The sequence below is a fragment of the Ambystoma mexicanum genome, chromosome 3p, assembly GCF_040938575.1.
Source record: "Ambystoma mexicanum isolate Mex_15411 chromosome 3p, UKY_AmexF1_1, whole genome shotgun sequence".
NCBI lineage: Eukaryota > Metazoa > Chordata > Amphibia > Caudata > Ambystomatidae > Ambystoma > Ambystoma mexicanum.
In genome coordinates this window covers 333,141,501-333,163,787 of record NC_090925.1, presented here as the reverse complement: position 1 = coordinate 333,163,787, position 22,287 = coordinate 333,141,501, and the positions used below count along the sequence as shown (strand labels likewise).

General features: G+C 45.9%; 1 protein-coding gene across 1 annotated transcript in view; it reads right to left on the bottom strand.

Annotated features, from left to right (window-relative positions):
* Nucleotides 1-22,287, bottom strand: part of LOC138579899 (tyrosine-protein phosphatase non-receptor type substrate 1-like) — a 266,436-nt gene that overhangs the window by 126,112 nt on the left and 118,037 nt on the right. The window contains exon 3 of the mRNA XM_069650124.1: nt 16,313-16,624. Coding sequence (XP_069506225.1) covers nt 16,313-16,624 — 312 coding nt within the window. The remainder of the gene's footprint in view (nt 1-16,312; nt 16,625-22,287) is intronic.

The window sequence follows — 22,287 nt, the reverse complement described above, 5'->3', positions numbered from 1 at the left end:
GGAATGCACACAGCCCTGCATGCACAGCCATCCTTATACTGAGACCTGGCTTCCCCTCTCAGCCTGTTTTCTTCTTCATTTCAGTGAGGCTGCAGTTTTAGGAAGAGCTATGAGGGTGGTTTCCGGACCCCAGTGTAGTGACAGATGTTCCAGTCATTATATCCTCATCCTAACCCTGAGGCTGTCTGAATGAGTATGTATGGTTCATGGTTACAAAAACTTTAATAATAAGGTGAGTGTTCTGAAAAATGAAATGAGCACGAAGCCCAGTGTACAATATATACGTAGTGATTAAAGCACAGCACTTTTATCAAAGACATATTTCACAAATATAAAGCTTTGTGGTCATTCTTAGGTTCCCATAATGTTCTTTGAATTGATCCAAAGGATTCAGCAACCCTCATTGTTTCTATCTGCCCCCTTCCCATAAGGGTGTTCTGAAAGAGGACAATAGGAAATCATTTATATTGTTATTTTAAGTTTTGATAATAATATAATATTCTTTTTAAGAAAGTGATCATTAGACATTAACATTATACCATGTTGAAAAAGCACCATTGTGCAATGTTAGTGTTATTAAATGATTTCCTTTGTAGCTATCTTCTTTTGCTGAGAACCCACGCCATTTTTGTCTCTGAAAATGAATTTCCTTCTTGGAAAAGGGTTTAAAAGATTAAAAACAATGTTCTGTTACATCTTTGAGCACCAAGGCAATGTTGAATTTTGTGTACTGGCTACTGATTGGTTGGTAGCGCCGCTGAATCTGCATATTTCTTACAGTATGCGCAGACACTTATAAATAAAAAAATGAAAACTAGCAAATGCAGTTGTTGATCCTGCAGCCTGGTCCTCTCTTTCCTTACAAGGTCTGCCAGAGCCACGCGCCATTCCCCAGAGCCCACATCCCTCTCACCTCCCTCTGTACGTATAATGCACATCCGTGTGATGGCAACATTCCTGCAGGACACACGCAATGACAATCAATGTCTCCACATCCCAACCTGGTCCCTATTTTGGGGGATGCCCCTGAAACTGCTGCTCTCATTCTACTTTTAACAGTAAAAACACAGCTGCCCCCTCTCCCCATGCAAGATATCTGTGTTCTTTCTCAGGCTGTGCTGCTGCCAGCAACATTTGGGTTGGCTCTAGCAAACGGGGAGCAAGCAGTGTGTTAGGGCAAAGGGTATGATGAGGTGCAGTGGGCCTATGGCAACCACCCCTCCCCATATGGAACCTGGATGAGAACTGTCAATGCAGATTATTGCTGCACGTGGATCTCTGCCTGAACATCTCCCGTAATAATCCTATGCTCATCCTCACCCCGCCACCCCCGCCTCCATGTGAAGTCCAAATTTGAGTTGACAGCCACACTTAATATGCAGTCCTACCTTTATGTTGGTGGCCTGTCCCAGTGTTTGTTTTGGAAAAGCTGGTCATCCTACATATACAGCCCCTGCTCCCTCTCAGCACATCCTTTCCAAAAGTTAGTGGGACTCCTTACCTCGCATCCCACACCACAGATGTGTAATCAGGCACAGCAAGGCTCTCTAGACAGCACCAGCCCCGCTCCCCCACTCCGCTACACACCTTCCCCCATAAGCCAGGGGGCCTTCGGCGAGATGGGGTGGGGGAGAGGAAGAGATAAGGAGAGAGAGAGGACACACACAGGGTAGCGAGAGGGAAAACCAATCTATACTGATAAGAATAGAGTATGTGTGTGATAGACTGTTCTGACACATAGAGAACAGGGCCTGCAAGAACACAGAGAGTAAGAGGTAGAGAGAGGGAGAGGCTGTCTATACTGACACATAGTAAGAGAGAGAAATAGAGTGCACTGACAGTGAGGTAGGCGAGCGAGCGTAACCAGGCCACTAACAGAGTGATATGAAACAGAGAGAGCATTCTGGACCATGCAATAGAAAGAGAGCGAGAGGCGACAGAGACACAAAGTGAGAGAGAGAGTGCATCCATTATCCATTCTATTCAGGAGATGCTAGTCAAGTCCTGGTTTTAACTTTGCATTCTGTGACTTTTAGTCCTGGATTTCCCCTTTATAATTCCCAGACTACAAGTCCCAGAATGCAAAGTTAAAACCAGGACTGAACCTGCCTCTCCCCAATTCAATGGGTAATCCAATTGGCATGTATGAGAGATCGGGGTATGATATACCATATACAGATAGTTATCTTTATATGTGTGAATGTTTGTCCAGCTATACAAATCCACACCGTTGAACCCACATCTACCAAATTTGGCTTGGATTATTCTTTTGTTTGGGACAGGACCGTGGCGTTTTAATATGGTGGCTTCTGGAATAACACGTCCAGCGTTGTCAGCTGCGTCAACGTTATTTTTCAGGAGGGCGCCTGCTGTAGCTCTGCCTTTGGCAGCCAGAAGGGAGAGTTTTGCCGTTAGTGGTTCTGGCGCTGATTCTGCCAGGGCCTTTACCTCATTTCACTTTGCGCAGTCATAGCTGGATAGCAAGGTGGAATAATTTGCTATCCGCGCCTGGTATGCTGCAGTGGACGCTATCTTTCTACCCATGGCATATAATGTTTTGCTCTCCTTGTCTGGAGGGGCTTCAGAGGAGGCCAAGGGGGTATCAGCTCTCTTGCGGGTGGTGGTAACAACCAGAGAGTCAGGTCGAAGTTGGCCCCGTCAGAGGGTGCTGGTTTGAAAAGTTTCTCAATCCTAGGGTTCACCACCCTGGTATCGTTTGGCAGTTCTAGGGAAGGCTGAATCCTTCTTTGGACTGACTTTAGCAGGGGGATAAATTAGGTTGCAGGTTTTTTATCGACCAACATATTTTCTGCAAAATCCTTGTCCTGTTGGACCTCCTGCATTTCGATTCCGAAATGTTCTGCAGCCCTTATGAGGATATCGTTGAATAGGGGCTGGTTTTCCACTAGGGAGTCTGGTAAGGGAGGGTCTTGCGGGTCTGGAGAGTCAATCGCAAAATCCACAGTCTCTGTGTCATCTTGGTTTGGATCGTTTTCACCCCCGGCGTCGTAACCCTCGATGTCGTCATAACAGGGGTCACCCTCGTCCAAGTATTCATCCTCCTCTGCATGCTGGTCATAAAGGTCGTAGGAGAGGCGAGGAGTTTTGTGTGCTGGTTCAGCAGCCAATTCTATTGGGGGAGGAGATCTCTTTTAATAGAGATAGGGACTGAGAGGCTGTAAGTGTTGTATTGGAACCAGACACCTGTGTAGTGGGAGGCGTGGAGGCCAGGTTGTCCCGGATATGTGGATGTTCTTCGAAGACGTTTACTAAGCAGGTCATGCGACTCATGACTCTGTCAATATCTTGTGCTGTCCATTTGGCTGAACTGGGTAGAACCCCCGGGTATGAGCAGACAGGTGTGGGGGTATGTCCTTATTCTTCATCAAGACTGATAGTGTCAGGCTGATGTGCATGATCAGGCTCTAATATAGTGTCCTGTAGGGGTATACTCTTATGTTGGCTAGAGGGTTGCTCTCTGGCCTTATCCTTCCTAAGTGAGTCCCTCTCCCTAGAGGAACTGGACCTATGTCTTTCTTTAACGTCCTTGCTCTTAGAAAACGATTTCTTGGAGCTAGGGGTCGAAGAGGGGGCTTCGGAGGACTCCCTGGGTTTGTCCCCGGATGTAGGCTGAACTTCGACCGCGGGGATGGCTTGCGCTGCTTCTTTAGCCGTCGCGGGGCCGGGCGGGGGAGTTTTGAGTCGGGCGTCCTTTGTCTTGATGGGCTTGTCGTGCGGCGGCCGCTCAGGGCACCGAGAGGACTTCTGATTGGAAAATTTGCCCTTCGCCGTCGACTCTCAGCATGCGACTTCACTTGCATCGCTGTAGGGCGTGTCAGCCTGTCTGCTAGGGTCGGGGGCTGGCACTGGGGAACGTGCAGGTTCCCCGTCGCCCTCGCCGTCCGAAGGGACAGCGTCACTGCCGTTGCTGGATGCCCCCTTGACGTCAATGGAGGCCTCGGCCTGCATGGCGTGATGGGCCCAACGTTTAGTTCACCTGTCTTTGAGGGTTTTAGGTCGGAGTAGCTTACAAACCCCACAATGAACCTCGTTGTGGTCTCTATTCAAGCAGAGGTTACAGACCCTATGCTTGTCGACCCATGTGAACTTCCTATTGCAGGAGGGGCAGAACTTAAAGGGAGTACACTCCGTAATATTGGTAGGCTGCTGGGCGACTATGGGAAAGGGTGTGAATATACATGTTTATGACCACCCCCCACTCTCCCTACTGTAAGGACGAGGTCGAAAGGGCCTTCCAAGGTCGGGTGGCGCCGTCAAAGTCTCCGTCCGACGGTCAGCTTCGTATTCTTCTTCAGTCTTCACCGCGTCAAGTCACAGCGTCGGCAAAGGACAGGAAGAAATAATAACTTAATTATTAAAGTTCAACAGCGTACGCCAAAAATTGACTCCGCTTATATTTTTGCGACCGCTCACGATGGCGGAAAAAAACAATTTGAGGGACCTACACGCGTGAGGGATCATGGGTACAGGGGACGTTACAATAGGGATAGTATTACTGGCACGCCCTATTTCGATGCTCATTTTCGAGTTTCGAAAAACAACGGTAATACTCTGCAGCTTCCACTAGATGTCGGCCTATGCATAGCATGTGAATCTAAGCAGATACAAGCAACAGAAATACGTTTAAGGTGAGTAATGTATTCCTTCTCTGGCTATACAAATCCACACGGTTGAACCCACTGCTACCAAATTTTGCATGGATCCCTCATTTGTCTGGGGCAATATTGTAGTCTGTTTGGATGCAAAAAATTCATTCCGTAGACACCCTAATTTACTGATGCTCACCCCGATTCACTACAGTAGGTACTAGAAGGAGGCACAATTTGGAAAAGTGTCTGAAGCTAAATGTTTGATATGTTGGTTACTCCTTTGAAATCTATTACTACTGTATACAGTTCGAATGTGTTTATTAAAGCATTTTTAAGGGGAATTAAAACAAAAACATGTAACTTGTTTTTTTAGCACGCCACTCCAAATTTGGGATATGGCAAGGTTACAGTTTACTTAAATTCATACACGAGAAGAATTTTTCTTGGACATTTTCTGAAATTAGCTGAAGCCATTGAGTGACTGAAACATGACTTACAAAAAACAAACATCACTTGGAAAAATCCATCTGATGCAAAGCAAAAATCAATAGCAAGAGATTCTGAAACACAACAACAAACAGCAGCATGACTTGCCGACCACAGGACAAGAGCAACTTTCTCCATGGCAAATGAGATACCAGAGCAAACTGAAGCAAGACTTGGTGACAAGTGGACAAGAGCAACATCCTCCAGGGCACCTGAGATACCACTCGGTGAGCACACGGGCAAAACACTGGGTACCCCAGCTAGTAGTTAATAAGAAACTATGATGTGGAAGTCTGAAAGGAAGTAGAGTGAGGTCATGTTACTATAGTGCCCCTCAGCCCTCTTGAGGAATTCCGTTAACACCACCAAGGGAAGAAACACATCATGCTGGAGCTGGATGTGCTCGAGCCGTAGACGATGACACACACAACAGAATTAACTACGTCATTGTACAATGCACGCATATATAAATCAATTGTTGTGACTCCAGATTACTGAATATGCAATATGTATGTTCAGAATGGTATAGAATGAAAGTAGGCGGGTATGCATCTTTGATTAGATAAAGGGTGTCTACCACAAGTAAGGTGTTTCTATCAAAGCAATACAATTAGTATGAGTAAGGGCTGTTGTGAGAGTGCACATGTGTGATTCACTTCAGGTAGGATGTTGCAGCCTCTGGAGAGGTTCATGATTTATAAAGCGGGGAAGTCTTGCTCAGGCACTGTGCTAGCTGCTGGTGTGTCTTGGCTACTGTATTTTACATCTTCATGGTCCGATTGGTAGTGATTACAATAAGTGTGGGTACTCCCTCCATGTCCTCTTAGCCCTGTCACCCATGGTGGCAAGAGAATTATACACTTTAGTTGCCCACAATGAGGGCATGTGTGTTCTAGCATAGGCACAGGGCACTTTCTAACGTTAACAGCCACAAGCAGGGCATGCAGGCTGCAAAGGTACACATACCCCAGCATAGGTATAGATCTCATATTAGCATCCCAGTAGAGTGTACAACTACGGAGGCATGGATGAAGGAGGAAGACTGGAAGCAACGAGTAATGTACACATACCAAAGCATAGAAGGAGGATGCAGATCCCAAGGTGCCAGAGAGATTCCTGTGTCTGAACATAGACTGAGGTCAGAAGAGGCCACGTTGTTTTAATCATATTTCTGTGAGTGTGCCACAAAACAAATTGTGATGTGCATTATACCAATGGCCACTACGCTATAGCCATTTAAACTGTGAGTGTGGAGTTTTTGAAGAGGGCTGACCATTTGCAATATTAGGGATTGCAAATTTTGATAGGTCAGCCACTATGAGACTTAATGGGTGACCCAGGATCACACACTTTGGGCCCAGAGTGCGATTTTGGCACTTGACCGCACTGTTTCCTAATTGTTGTCAACCAGGAGGTGGAATTATTTGAGAATGTTTGGTATTCGCCTATTTGACCTAAAACAATTGACCTATTGACCAATTTGGTTGAATTTTGCATGGGTGATTTGGCCTTTGGGGCAATTTGGTCGCATGTATTGCAAAATACCAACCATGGAGAGTGGGGTTTGTGGGGGTGTCCCCCGTTCACTTTGTTTGATATTTTGCAATTTTGGGGGTGCAGGGGTGTCCCCCGCTTCCTTAAAATTGGAGGTGAGGGACAAAAAGATAACGCTTGGGCGTTTAAATTAGCTCCCGGGAAAATTGATTTTTGGTTAGTTTGCTGCGATTAAAATAAATTCGGTAAAACATACCCAAACCGTTTGACTTTCAGGAACTGAAAATAATACTTTGTTTTGTAGCCTAGACTTCGAAAGTGCACAAATCGCATCATACACCAACATGACCAGTTTTTTCTACAAATCTGTGCAAAGGGACAATGATTGGAGCTTTATTTTCTCCATCATAAATGGAAGCACTACAAGCATCAGAATATTATGTGATGTGAACCTAAAATATCTCATGTGGGTTGTCTACTGTATTTTAAAGATTAAAAAACACCAATTAAAAGAACATTTGTAGTAAATTGACCTGCTTGTAATGTAATGTAATATGGCATTTGTAAAGTGCCTTTTCCCATTGGTATGACCTCAATGCACTGTAGGTGAATGCCCTTGAAGGACCAAAGTCTGAGGTATGCGAGATTGGTCAGAGGACTTTAAAATGCGCGTGTGCATTTTAGCCAGTTTGAAGATAGGTAGGGGTGGCTAAGTCCCTGCTAGCGACCCATGTAGCGCTGACTGGCTTGTGGATGGGGGCTGTGAAGGCTGTCGGGGGAGGATGCAAATCAAGGAGAGTGATTTTGTGTCCAGCTAGAACACGTTTTTATCGTGGGACTTAGCTGCATTCTAGTGGAAAAGGTGTTGTGCGATATGTCTTCAAATAGCGGATGATTGCAGATATGTGCAGGTGGGTGGCCGCACCTTCAGAGGGATACGGCCATCTTTCAACGCGATGGGAGTGTGATAATTAACCGTGAGTCAAGGCTGATTACTTGCTTCGTTGACGGAGTGAAGGTCCTGTCCTACGGGTCTATGGGAGACTTTTCTGTGTGTGCGCGGTACTTTCTTGGAGTGACTCATCGATGCCCCTGCCTACCTGTTCTGGGGGTGCAATTCCTCACTCTCATGCCCTCCCAAGTCTAAAAGTTACTGTTCAGTCACACTACCCAGAGTTTGGCTAGACATCAGTGCCTGTCCCCGCTCATCAGAATAGGGTAGCCTCTCTAAATCTGTGCACAGTGGCGATTCTGAAAATCCATCTGAACAATTTCTGCTCAGCGGTGAGTTTAAGGTGGTACTCAGTGAAAGCTGACTGGAGTGATCCTATAGTGCTTGTTATGCAGAACTCCCAACTTTAAAAAGCATAGGCCTGTAAAGTACTGTTGTTGATACAAATATGGAATCGCACACTATTAAAACCATCTCTCTATACAAAGTTGATTTTGTGAAAAATACGTGTAGTGAAAAAGGTTTATCTAATGCAGAACATTTTAGAACACCAGAAATCTACAAAAGGTGCCTTACCTGAGTCTAGTAAGGTTGAATTTGGTGCAAGGAACAGTGTTGGTGGCCCTGCAAATGTTACTGATAATGCTGTTGATATGGATTTCCCAATCAACCTTAGGGGTGGATTTTGGGAGGCCAACATACTATGGTGGACAGGAAAGACACTAAAGGCTAGCCAACCCCAGTCAAGGTAGGTAGTGTGGCAATGCTTAGACTCAGGAGTGTGAGTGGTCTAGGGCTACAATTAGAGACATAGAACACTGCATTAATTCCAATTAGACAGTCAAGTACCATTAGGAAAGATATTTTTTGCTGCTTTCCTCCCATAGACTTTTATGGGGCACGCTTTCTTTTTGCTTGTTTTGAACCCAGTCCTGACTTTTTGGAAGTAAAGCATTCTGCGATACTTCACTTGCCCCTTTGCTCATTCTTATGGGGAAACTGATTAGTCCCGAAGACTATCAGTACTGAGAGACTGTCTCTCTTTCTGAATTCTTGTAGTGTTATAATTGCACACATCACCTTACAGTGAAGTGCAGTTAGGATACTTTGTAAAAGTAACCAATAAGCCCTTATTTAAAATGTTATAAGGATACAATGTGCCCTAGACAAGCTGGTGGCAGTAGTGATATTTTTACAGTTTTCAAAAGCGCATGGGTAAAATGTATCATTTACTGCGAATAGCTACTCAAAGGTGGCAAGCACCCCAAGATGGCCGTGCCACAAGGTTTTTCGCTGGTTCTTTGGCCATATTGTTATTTGGCCTTTTTGCTGCCTTCTCAGGTCAGGGAATGCCTCATATGGAATACTCTTTCCTGGGGAAAACTGTGGCTTTTGCAGGCTAAGAGGTAGTTTGTGGGTGTGACCAGAGGAGTCACTTGGACAGCCTGGGGCCGGAATGTCTGTTTCTGGGCACATGTGACCAGCAGTCATCCATGATTGGATATCCACTGTGTGTTTGAATGGTGTAGATCCTTGCCATTGGTGGGCATGGGCAAGCCCCCAGATTGAATCTTGGATTAAAAAAAAGGAGGCTCCTGCAGCCATTTGACAGATCATTGCTGTAGCCAAGACTTCTATGAACAAGTGCAACCCGCTGACTACCAGGACGACTCCTGCAGCAGACCAGCACCATCTCCAGTGTCGGTGAAGCCCTGCTCTGCTCTGTCTGACCTCGAGAAGACCCATGTGGGTGTTTCAATCCCTGGACCTAAGATAACCAGTCTGGACCCTGGCTCAAGCATCTGTGCCTTTGGAAGTGTCCCTCGACCAACCAGTGGACTGAACAGCTCTCTCCTGGGCTATGTCGCAGCAGCAGCCACCTTTCTGAGTGGATGTTTTAAACTTGGAGGATTTTCAACTTGTGTAACAAGACGCCTGCTCCTGCATTTTCAGCCATCTTGCATTGACGGAAGCTGTGCTAGGCCTGCTCCTTTGTTCGTTGATTGAATGTTGCCTGTCACCGCCTGACCGTGATGACTCCTGTTGTAACACTCCTTCAATGCCACAGGTGGTCTGCCCCACAGAAATCTTCTTCTTTCCTTGTTTTGGTATTCCATTGAAAGCTTTCTGGGACTGATTCCGACGTAACGCAACCAACCGAAACTAAATCCCCACACCAAAAGTAACCTCTACACCAGCAACACGCTGGCCTTCCTTGCCTGGACCAAGTGCAGAAGGTGGTGTTCTAAAATCCATTGGGGACATAAACACTAGTCTTTGGTTAAAAAAAGAGTCAGAGGGTAGGTTTCCATACCTGTTTCTGTCCCTCCTGTCCTCCATAGGTTTACATGGGCATAAAGTCCTGTCCCTAAACCATTCTTTTCCTTCTTTGGTTGGTGGTTGTCCGGTCAAGGATACCTTCCTAGGACTATCCCACAGACTGGGATTGATTGAGTTAACTTTCATCCAACTTTGAATCTTATAAATCAAAACTGGCATCCTCAATCTTCACAAAACCTACCAGTGAAGTATAAACTTTGCAAATTGTGACTTTAGGGCACCAGGTCCAGACCATTTTAGGGTTGGACTTTATAAGATCTAGGGAAGCTCTTCCATGATTTACGAAATTACCAGTTTGCAGCCTTATAGTGTCTAGTCCGGATGATATGATGGAAAATATTCCCAGTAATTATGAATATTTTATGGTCCCATTTCCTTACCAAAAATAGATCTTATTTCTCATTATAGGTGTTTCTCACATCCGGAGCTGCCAGTTTCACAGTATTGAAAGCAGACACGTCAGCAGTCATTGTGTGATGCAGAGTTGCAGATTGTTAGTCATGATGTGAAGAAAAACCTTTCCAATTGTAGAAAAAAAGCAAACTTTCTTTGTGCCAATTAAGCATACCTTAAAATAAGCTTGTTAGAGGCCTGTGACATTTGGTTGACTCTCTCCTTTCTTTCCTGTCAAATGACTTACATGAAAAGAAAGAGCAGGCAATGGGCTAAACAATGATATCAGAATGTGAGAAAGAAAACTTCCACTGTAGACAGCACAGTACATATGCTGAGATAAAATGATCTGTCCAGCATCACAGTATCGTCAGTTGTCAAAGCCGGATATTGGCCAGGCCTCTTTGGCTCCTCTCTTTCTAAGTTGAGTTCTTTTAAAAAAAAAAATCTTGATTGGATGTTACAATTAACAGTAAATCAACAGCCATCCTGTTACCATCTTGTTACACGAGGTATATTGGCTACATGGTATCATTGATATTACTGTAAGATGCTGGTAAAATGGCTCAGTGGGTTAAGTGCTCGTTCCTGTGATCTGTGTTTGATCTGCAGGTCGCAGGTTCAAATCCCCGCAAGGTCGACTCAGCCTTTCATCCATCCGAGGTTGATAATGTGAGTAACAATTTTGTTTGGGTAATAATAATATTAATGTGTGCAAATATGTCAAGTGCTTTAGATAAAAGTGCTATATAAATATACAATTATTATTACTGTACACAACTATCAGCTATTCATATCAAGGCACAATCACTTCCAATATACACATTATTCCAGATGGGGAGTGTCGCCTTCTCCCCACAGACCCCTTCAGCCCACTCTTCCCTTTCCCCATGCACACAGTTCCCCTCTTTTCCACAAATGAGCGAGTTTTTTCCCATGCTATAATGGAGTGCAGCTACACTGATTACCCTGTATCCCCCTGACATGCGCATAATACGTCTTGCTTTTGTGTTTCCCATGTGGGGTAAGAATCGGGAAGAGAAGTCTTACTTTTCAGGATGGTTTTTCATTTGGTGTATGGTTGAGTTTTAACAGTACTGTTTCCCACTGCATCCGAATCTCTTGCCTATTCTGGTATGTTTCCCAGTGCATGTGTTGCAATATATTGAGCTCTTCTCCTCCCCACCTCTCTACATTTTTAAGCCATGTCAGGGAATTCGGTCTTGCTGCAATTTCCATGCCATGGTGATTTGCCTAACCACCAGAGCCAAAGACAGATTAAGGATCCTGCCAGATCCCATCCCTTGGGATCTCTTGGATTGGGCACCTAACGAGAACGCTCCGGGTGTAGGCGGAGCATGACCCAAGTCAAGGTTCAATAGGCGATTACAGATTTGGGAGATGAATCCAGTCCGTCTTTGGGAGCTGACACTTAAGGCAACAGTGGGCAGAGTCAGGGAACCTTTGCGCTATTGTCGTAGGGGTTAAAGAAACTCTGGGCAGAACCTTAAATTGTATTCGTTTTAAAGGCTAGTTCCTGGACACTGTTTTGGGATAGGCGAAGATCGATTTCCATTCTGCGTCTTCAAAGACGCAACCCAAGCCCTCCTCCCATGCTCCCTGCCCTGGTTCTGAGCTCCGTTTGGGACACCCTATCTATTACTGCGTCGCAGTAATCCTCCTCCCCCTTGCTACACCCATAAAGCGCGTTTAGAATGTTATCCTGGTGAGGTTCCGCTGGCAGGTCATTCCATGTTTGTTTAGCACTTTTAACTAAAGTCATGTAGGTTAAAACTGTCCTGCTTGAATGCCACAAGTGTTTTATCAATTCATCAAATGGCAAATATATCTCCCCAAGACACAACACCCTTGTTTCCCAACACAACCGTATGTGTTGCAGTATTTACGGGAAAAGATTGTTCCCAAAGGGATGTCTGGTGAGTAGAGGACACCCAAAGCCCTCTCTGGTGCAAGTTCGATTCCATACTTGAATGCCGTTCTAACCAGAAAAGCGGTCTCCCTATTCCGAATTCCCATCCACGGAGCCTCCTTCATTGTGTGTGGTGCAGCCGAGCCTCTCAAAAGTCCTGCCTCTGAAGTACCGACATCTGAGAGCCACATGGCTACATATTCTAGGTGTGAGGCCATGTACAATTTCTCAAAATTCGTTACTCGCAGGCCACCCACCCCCCTCTGTTGTCGGTCTGCAAAGTGTTTGCAGTGCAATCCTGTGTCTATTGGGGGCCCATTGCAACTTTATAGGTTTGGTGTCTAAATCGATGAAGAATTTCTGTGGAATGAGATAGGGGATATTGGCGAAGTAATAAAGGAACCGTGGTAGGATTAGACTTGATTATCGTCACATAGGATTAGACTTGATTATCGTCACATAGGATTAGACTTGATTATCGTCACCTTCCCCATTAATGAAGGTGGATGTTTGTTCCAGAGCTCCAGTGAGCCATCCAAGGCCACTGGTGCTCTGTGTGTGCTGCTGCTGTGACTGTCCTGCGAAGTATGGTACATATTAATATCTTAATATCAGGTGGTGTCTGGGCACCAATGTATTTTTCGTTCAGCTAAATTTGGGCAGTGGTTGCTATTGTTGCGATGTGGAGAAAAGATGGAATATGCAGTCCAGAGAGTTTCCTAAAGTTCTCAAATATCTCTAATATGTAAGAGACATCTCTGGGGTGTTCAAACAAAGCAAGACATTCGGCATCATTACGAGTTAGGCAGAAATTTGGCAGTAAATCTGCCAAATAACTGCCCTAAGGATGACTGTTACCGCCACTTAGTCAGACGGAATTTGCACCTGATTACAAGTGGTGGTGGCAGTGTAATTCCCCATTTATTTTAGTCCATTAGACCCAATGGGGCTTTTTTTGCAGAAATACCTTGGCAGAATTACCGTTGCCTAATTCCGCCAATTCTGCGGATTTATCAGCATTGAGTGGAAAGATTTACCTCCAGGGTTTTCCTGGAGGTAAATCCTCCACTCAAAAACCCAACCTCATAATTTGGCGCAGTGGTATAATTGGCAGTAACTCAGTTACTGCCTAACTCGCAATGAGGCTGATTGTCGGCGTATAACGAGATTAGGTGACTTTCCCGTCTTATCATTACGCCCGAATCATCGTATTGTTCCTAAGCAGATTGGCCAATGCTCTCTCGCCAAAGCGAACAACAGTAAAGAGAGCGGGCATCCCTGTTTTGTCCCCCGCTGAATTTTTCATGCTCCCAAAATCGTCCTGCCCGCCCTGACTCCAGCAGTCGGCGAAGTGTCCAGCAGCCTGATCCATTGTAAAAGTATGTCACCTAGGCCAAATTGATTAAGTGCAACAATCATCCATTGCCACCCTACTGTGTCGAACGCTTTCAAAGCGTCTAGTGACACAAGTGCATGGTTATTCTCAAAGGTTTGAGCTTCAGCTATAACATGATGTCTAATTTAACTATTTAATCACCTCTTCTGACAAACGCATTATGATATTCATTGGGATGGCTACCCAGGAGCTCATTGTATAAGAAATCGTAATTTGGCAGCGGCAAGTCATTACGTTTACACTGTAACATAAGCAGCTCCCCATCGCCAACTTGTTGTCATTTGCACTGTGGGGTGCAAATGTAAAGAGCAAAAGCTGGCGTACAAGAGTGTATGCCACCATTTGCACTTCACATTTGCACTCTGCAGTGCAAGGTGAGTAAACACTGCCTGGCATGCCAGGCAGCATTTACTTTTGTTTGTGAGTGCTGCTTGCCATGCTCGCATGACAGGCGGCACTCACCAATGCAATGTAACCCAAACCGACATACTTTCATGTCAGGGAAGATTTCACTTCAACTGGGTACACTGCTTACCATGCAAGCATGGTGAATGGTGTATAAAGCAGGCGGACCTCATAGGGATCTGCAGCATTTGCGCTGGCATGAAAATTCATGCTGGCGCAAATGCTGAAGCATTTGTTTGGCAGAGAGGAAGGAGGTGGTGGAAACACACATTGCGTTCTGCCCCTCCTCACTACCATACATATGCTTGAACATGGTGGGGTGAAGAATCTAGTGATGTTTCCCCAGGGAAAGTCTCTCCTCATGTGGCCAGGGAAGGCCAGAAGCTACCTGATCCTGACCCTGGGGCGACTATCTGAGGGAGGACCACATGAGGGAAGACAACCCTTATGGGAGTGAAGTGGACTCGCTAGGTGGAACATGGTATCCCCCTTTCCCTTTGGAGCCTGACAACGCCCATGTAACTCCCCAATCCTCCATGGCATATTGTAATGTTAGACAAGAACATCCAGTCATGACTAATAGCAAAGTTCTTTCATATCCCTATTTGAAAATGTTTGACAATGCTGAGAAGAGGAAGAGGACTAGAGCGATGAAGATTGCTGAGGCTGAGAAGCAAGAAACACGCTCTAGTTGTTGGGAGAATTCGATTGGAGCTGGGACATTCAAAAGCATCAAGTTTTGTGAAAGAGGAGTCTCACTACACCCGGCGCCAGTCGGAAGATCTGATGAAAGCAAGCTGCATCGTGGAACGAAGAAGCTCCTGGAGGCGCTGTCAGAAGAAGCTCTGAAGCGGGAGGTTTGCCGCCGGAATGGCGTGAGCGGACAAAGCTGTTGAGTGAAGTCTGAGGCCTTGCAGGAACCGGAGAGCCGACGAGGCGCCTGTCAGACAAGGGAGCAAGACGCTGGGAGAACTGAAGACCACGAAGGACACGAAGATGCTGAGTGAAGCCTGTGAGCCCATAGAGGGATGTTGGGAAGCGACAGAGAACTTTACTTTGGACATTCTAACACAGACACCATTTAGTTTTGTTGAGGCAGGGAACCCCCTCTTGGAGTTAGGGAGAGATAGGATTTTCTCCAAACCCCATTTTACTTTTGTTAATAAAAGTCTTTGCCAACCACCAAGACACCCCTGGGTCCGTCTCTTACTCCTGATTGCTTACAGGTGTAACGTTAATGCAAGGCGCAAAAGCCTCAAGGCTTTTGCGCCTTCCATTAGCGTTACGCCCCAAACAACATGAGCTCCTCAGTGTTTACAAACCTTGTTTAAATGCACCAAAATCTAGAGCTGCATCAGACCGATGCTGTGTTAATTATTTGAACTAGCCTTTTCTGGTGTGGGTATGTTGTTCTAGTGGCAAGGTAGGTGTTATTGTAATTAAAGTTTACATACTCAAGTTTATCAACCTCAGAGAGAGAAAAGGCTTAGTGGCCTTGCCAGGATTTGGAACTGTGATCAGGCATATGAACACAGATCTCTGTAACAAGTGCTTAACACACTGAGCTCTCTTTAGAACCATGGTGGCAGGCAACTTAACAGCATCCATTTCCAGTTTGGTTATTGCACATGATCAATATATGCCCAAAGAAAGGTGAAGACATGACTAGGTTGAGCTATAGTGAGCACACAAACTATGTACTACAACAAGAGCACAATGCATTACACAATTATTGGATCAATTCAGATCTTAGTTTTTAACATCAGACAGACAACACTCTTAATGCCTCACCAGTGCACTACACTATAGCACATTGAGTAATATACATTTATTTTTTAAATGTGCCCTTCTTTGTAGCCAGGTCGCAGACTCTACCAGCGTTTTAAGTATGTTCACTGTTATGGGCGCAGACATCAGTATTCCAGTTAACCTAAGACCCGCAGCCGTTTCCCACTCCACGCTGGTAGCGTCCCCTACACTTAATGTGACAGGTTGGGTCCAGGAGGGCAGACCTCGTCCCTCATGCCACAGCCTGACCACACTACTACAAAGCACACAAAGGAGGCGAGATGCGTGCTTTGGGTGAACTCTTCGGTGGGTGTGATCGCGTTTTGCGCTTTCCTCATAATGTCAGGCTTTTAGGGTAATGTTTTGAGATGGGAAGTGTATCCACCTTGTTTTAGTAGTAGATCTATGCATCGAGGGCTGGGAGAGCTTTCTGCTGGTGGTCATATGCAGTCACTCTAGACAACTTCCGGGAGAGCAAGGTGGAGAGTAAAGCCTGGCTGCTCTAGCGCCGTTCTTACCTCTGAGGACGTCGCCCAGGCTCATTGTCGCAGTCAGGGGACTTTCCAATGTGTCGTGTGTTATCCAGCAGGTCACGTTGGACTTCAAGTCTTCTTTGCCGAGCGTCAACTCAACTGTGCTGTTCAACCGGAAAGACATGCTCTCTCGGACAAGCTCTGTGGTTTTACTGCCCCAGATAACGTCACCGTCCTTCATCCAGGTAACATGAATGTATTCTGGCAAGAAGCCCTCTGAGGTGCAGGTGAATGCTGCAGAGTCGCCAATCTCCACTTTGCTACCGGGGCCAAAAATAACTGGAGGAGAAGGAGAGGCTGCAAAAAAAAAAAGATGGTTGACAATTAATGTAAGCACAAACTTCGCTTTTTTGCACTATCTACAACATTAACATTAATGAATGTCTTATTTCATTTCGCCTAAGTCAACATGGAATGGGTTCCATTGCTTGTCTGCACAGGTGGCCCTTCACCCAGTCCTGGAAGTATAATAATAATCCCTGGAGTTTGAAAGGCAGCCTAGGGATCATACAGTAGTCTGCGTATTAGAAAACAATGACTGCATCTACCAGAATGCATTATGGTCAGAGTTTTGAAAATCTGTTCTATTTTTCCTTTATGAACTATTTTTGCAATCACCAGGTTAAATACATTTCCCTTTTCACCTTATAGTTTTGATTTGTAGTGTGAGGGTCAGGATATAACGTTTGGACACAAGAACAGTTTTGATTTCTGACTTCCTGACACAGACAGATCATTAGTTTTTGGGTTCAGGTATGAAAATTCCTCTTAGAGCAGGGTCATAAAGGCATTTTCCAACCTGTTTTATGTTAATAAAAGTCTGTAGCCAAACACATGGTAACTTTGTGTCTGACTTTCATTTCTCACTCATCACAGATCCTCTTCCTACGTGTCGTTCACCATTACTGTGCAGGGTGCCTGGCATGTAGTCTTGAAAGTCATCTGCTTGAGAGGCCTATATGGCTGTATCTTGAGGTTGATCTTGGGCTATTGTTTCATGTTTTGTTTCTTCCCAGAGTTTATCTTTGTGCTTCACGAAGTGTGCCGTGTTTCTGCTGACCTCTTCAGCACTACTAGCAGTCACTAGTGTCACCGGCCTATGGCTGACTGCCAGTAGTGGTGCCTCAAAAGGTTTCCTTTTAGCATGCCTGGTTTTACCTGAATGGTGTCTCCTTTTTCAATGTCCGTTTGTTTGTTGTGCCTAATTGGGCTCATGTGTTCATTGAGCTGGTGGCATTACACTGTGTGGATATTACAGACAGTGCGCAACCTTGCTGGAGAGTACCTTTTGAAGGAGTGTGGAGTGGTGTGATAGTTGCACATGAATTGGTACATCTCATGCTCAATGTCAGAGTGTCTCCCAGTGTAAATTTGGATTACTGTATTCAAGGTGCACCTTAAATGGGCTGAGTTGCCGTTGGATTGGGGCAAACGTGGGGTGATTTTCTTGTGATGCATTCCTAGGAGTTGGAGACATTTGCTGAATTCATGCCCTTGAAATGGGAGTCTGTTGTCTATTTTCAAGTTCCTGCAGACACCCATATGTGATTTTCTCCAGATTGGGTAGAGCCTCTTCTGCGGCTGTAGAGTGTACCATGTTGACCTATGTATACCTGGGTAACATGAGAATTAAACAGCAGCCATTGGGGAGGCAGCAGAAGTCGGTGCTCACTTTGTTCCAGGGTTGGCCTCCTCGGTGTTGTGTGCAGATCCGTGGTGGGGAATTCCAGCTTCCTGCTATTTGACACATGATGCATATGGCCGCCAATGTGTCCATTTTGCTGTCGATTTTGGGGAAACACACATTCTTTCTTAGCCTGGATTTTGTCTTTGCGATGCCTTGGTGATCGTTATGTTATGTTGACTTATACTGTGCACTTCTACCACTCAGGGGCAGTCTCCAGGCGGTCATGTGGCTCTACAAGAAAGAGGATGGGTTGGCTAGTGAGGGTAGAGGAATAGGATAGGTCCATAACCAGGAGAAACTGCCGTCTGTGCGTGTTGGGTTGATTGCGTGCACTGGCTTGTTGTATCCGTAATGGCGAGGCCCAGTGCATGGGTTGTTTTTTGTCTGGTAATGTCAGCTATGTTGGGTGTGTGGTTGTGTGTTTTACGTGTAAATTGGCTGGTATTTAAGGTTGTGGTTGTGTGCACTGGCTTGTTGTGTCCGTAGGGTTAAGGTCAAGTACCTGGGATTGTTATTGTATGCGAGTGTTAGTCATGTTGGGTGTGTGTTTGTGTGTAGTTTGGCTAGCCCATGGGCATGTATAGTATAAAGGAGGTGTGTAGGAGGGGAGCACCAACAGGGTTGTTATTGTCATCTAAATGTGACGCATGGCTAATCCTCACAATTTTATCTAAATGTGACGCATTGCTAACCTTCCCAATATGTCTATTGTAACACATTTCCTGCCCCCAAAATACATTTGGGCGCAACACATTTAGTTTCCTGCAAAATACATCTAAATCAAGCATGACATCTGCATCCTAGTATACATGTAGGTGCGACACATTTCCTTCCACAATTCAGTTCAATGGCTAACTATAGAGCATATCACAATGGCTTACTATGAAGGGTAGCACAATTCAACTCAGAGGCCTACTATGTTAGCACCGTTTACATAGTAGTAGTAGCGTAAGAGTGGCTTGGTTTCTGGAGCACAGTATTGGTTGTGCTTCCCGCACGCATCGCCTTACAATGGCTAGTTATAGGGCGTGGCAATGTTCAACACAAATGAACAATGGTGCGGAGCACAATGGCTAACGACCGGGCACAGCACAGTTACATCTCAGAGCAAAGCAGGGGTTTATAACAAGGCTATACCAACAGTTTGCGTGTGAAGGATGGCTACTGTATGTAATTTAGGCTCCATCTAGTGTATAGCTTTCTTACACACTTAGGGCCTTATTACACGGATGGCGGAGAACCATGGCGCTATTAGCGCCATGGTTCATGCCGGTAAAATACCGGCACCGCCTTGGCGGAAAGGGGAATTACCGCCCCATTCCAAGGTTGGCGGGGTGGTAATTCCCCCTTCCACCATTGCCCTTCCCCATTCCCATTTTTGCCCCATAGGGCATAATGGGAATGGGGAAGGCGCTAATTACGGTACCGCAAATTGCGGTACCGTAATTAGCTCCCTGGGTCCCTTTGCGGATTGGTTTTTAACGCCTGCAAAAAGCAGGCGTTAAATCCCCCAACCCGCAAAGGGACCTCGTAGTAAGGCGGTAAGGATTTACCGGTACCGGTATTTTACCGGTACCGGTAAATCCTTACCACCATCCGTGTAATGAGGCCCTTAGACTGAGTGCCAAAATGGCTACCGTACACAATTAGGCTAGATAACAGGTAATAACAATGGTGGGATTTTACTGAAGTAGAGTACTGGCTGTACTAACGACCCACACCATGTTATGTGCATGAAGGACCACCCAGTCGCTCAAGGAGTCTGGGAGTACTAGCCGTGAGCATTGCAGGATGAGGCCTTCTGTGGATTTAGGGAGTTTTCTTCGTGCCATCAGGATGGCAGATATGTGTGACCGAAACTCTGTTGTTCTGTGAGTGTGTTCTTGGAGGATGTTTTTAAGCCATCCAGATTTGGTAGCTTGTGGGGCAACTTGGAGACATTTCAGGTTCCGTATTAGCTCTGCTGGCTTTATGGCTTTGGGGATAGCTAATTCCACTCTTCTATGCATAGTGGTTTGGTGGTCTTGTGGCTGTGGGGTCTTGAGGGTGTTGAGATAGGAAGTCCCCCAGTGTTGTCTGCCCAAGGCCAAATATTTGATGATGCTCCGTCCACTTTGTGTAGACTTCGACAAGGTCTCTGAGAGAATTCTGGTCCGGTTTTGAAAATACTAGCATTTTCTGTATTGGAGGGCAAGACTGCATTGAAGAGTGCATTGAAACACCACACTTGGCCTCATCACGAGTGAGCGGTATCCGCCGGGATACTGCCAAACGCAAATAGCGTTACCGCAACTGGTCCGGCGCTATTAGCGTCGGATCCCGAGTTGTGGTACAGTGGTAAGTCCCAATTTATATTGGGTCATTGAACCCAATGGGGCATTTTCGGCGCAATTGCTGCAGCGCTAATACTGCTGCGGTAATTCCACCTAAAATGGGCAGAAAGTTGGCAGATTTACCACCAGCTCATAGCAGGAGGTGAATCCCAAATGTTCTGCCCAACTGACAGTTGGGTAGAGTGGTAATGCAGCGGTAATAGTATTACCGCCCAACTTTTAGTGAGGCCTTTAGCCTTTGAAGATGTTCATCTTCTGTGGCAGAGTAGGCTCCACTAACATTGAAAACACTGTTCAGAGCAGGAATTGCCTACTGGATTACATTCTGGAAAACTTTGGCAGCAGATGACATGCCGGAACTTAGCATTTTGTATCGTCTGAGCCCAACTTGGGTAGGGAAGAAGAGATGGCTCCTGAATGCTTCTCCTATTTGAGGTGGTGGTATCCAGATTTGACATCCAATTTAGGAAAGCATTTCAATCTGGTGACTGTTAGGAAGGGAGCGAACCCATCCTACTGCCCCCCCAAGGCGCTTCTGGGTGAGGCGAGCCCCATTGGAAGAACTATAATAGACGAGGGGGAGGGGGCTTCCTAAAGGTCCCCACACATTCATAACATTGTATGCAATTTAAACATTTATACATAGTGCGTGCATATGAGCAGATGCCATTTTGCAGATATTAAGCAACCATAAGCGCAGCATAAGGCCTGCACGGCCATGGAGTATTTAGTGTGTTAAGACACAGGCCGCGAGCTTGAAGGGGAAAACTGAATAGGGCCAAGCGATGATGAGAGTGGCCCACGCTGCCAACTCCCACAGAAACCCGTCTTTGTTCTAAGATTGTTGCCAAATTGTTTGTTCCAAAAAGAATGTGCCCTGCAAGGCCATGAGACAGAACTGAGCACCTTGGTGTATGGTTATCGCAGATAGGTTGAAGCAGGCCTCCGACCCCACACAGCTAACCACGAGTTATAGCTATTACAAATGCCCCAGACCCCTGAATACCAAGATACCAGTTGACCCCAGACCACCAACCATAAACAAATCAACCATAAAGATCTGAGAGTATGGTCAGCCCACCTGCATTTCATATTGACATGGTTTGTAGAGCGAGGTACAGGGAGGGATAAATTCTAGTTCAAAAGCGAGGGTGGCAGCCTTGGGTGTGGATGATGCCATCAGGAGTGCGTGAAGAATGTGTGGGTTGGTTTGACCTCGAGACTCCTCCCCCTGTGCCAATCTTTGAGCATGCCAGGTGCACTGTATAATGATAGAGTAGCACTACTCACAAATGTAGCTGATTGCTTGTTTGACCTTGGTTCCCTGGAGACGATGAGCAAAGCAGACCCCAGGTGATAGAAGACGGACAGACTGGCCTGGAACCAATGACCTGGCATCCCCTATGGAGCAGGCCGACCATGTATACGGTTGCACCAACCAGCCACATGCGTTTCCACTGTATATAATAACGTGACCTATGATGCTGTGTCTTTAAGCTTTTGCTTGTACCCTTTTTCGGCAGAATGTTCAATGGGAGCAGCGTTTTTTGCTGATGAACCTATTTTTTCTAGAAATAAATACTTGTTATCCTTGCAAGAGTTTCTTGGGCCTTTTTCCCTACAGGGTTGTTTTTTTGGGGCGTGCCTTCAATTGGTGACCCCGACTTGATCCCAGTGCCCCTGTGCCTGCGGAAGTGTCCAGGCCGCTTCTCTGGAGGGGCCATGCCCACCTACAACGACCAGTCCTGACAAACAAGTATTCCTGAGTTGTTTTACAGGAGTCGTCTTTTCAGAATTGCTCTCTGCCCTTTGGAGCGTGGTGCGGCTCCGAGGAGAGTGCAGGCTGGTGCTATTGGGACTCCATGATGTAGGGGTTTGGATGAACATGCGCATGTGAGTATACTCCTGCAAGTGATAACAAGTAGTGGACGGGTATATGG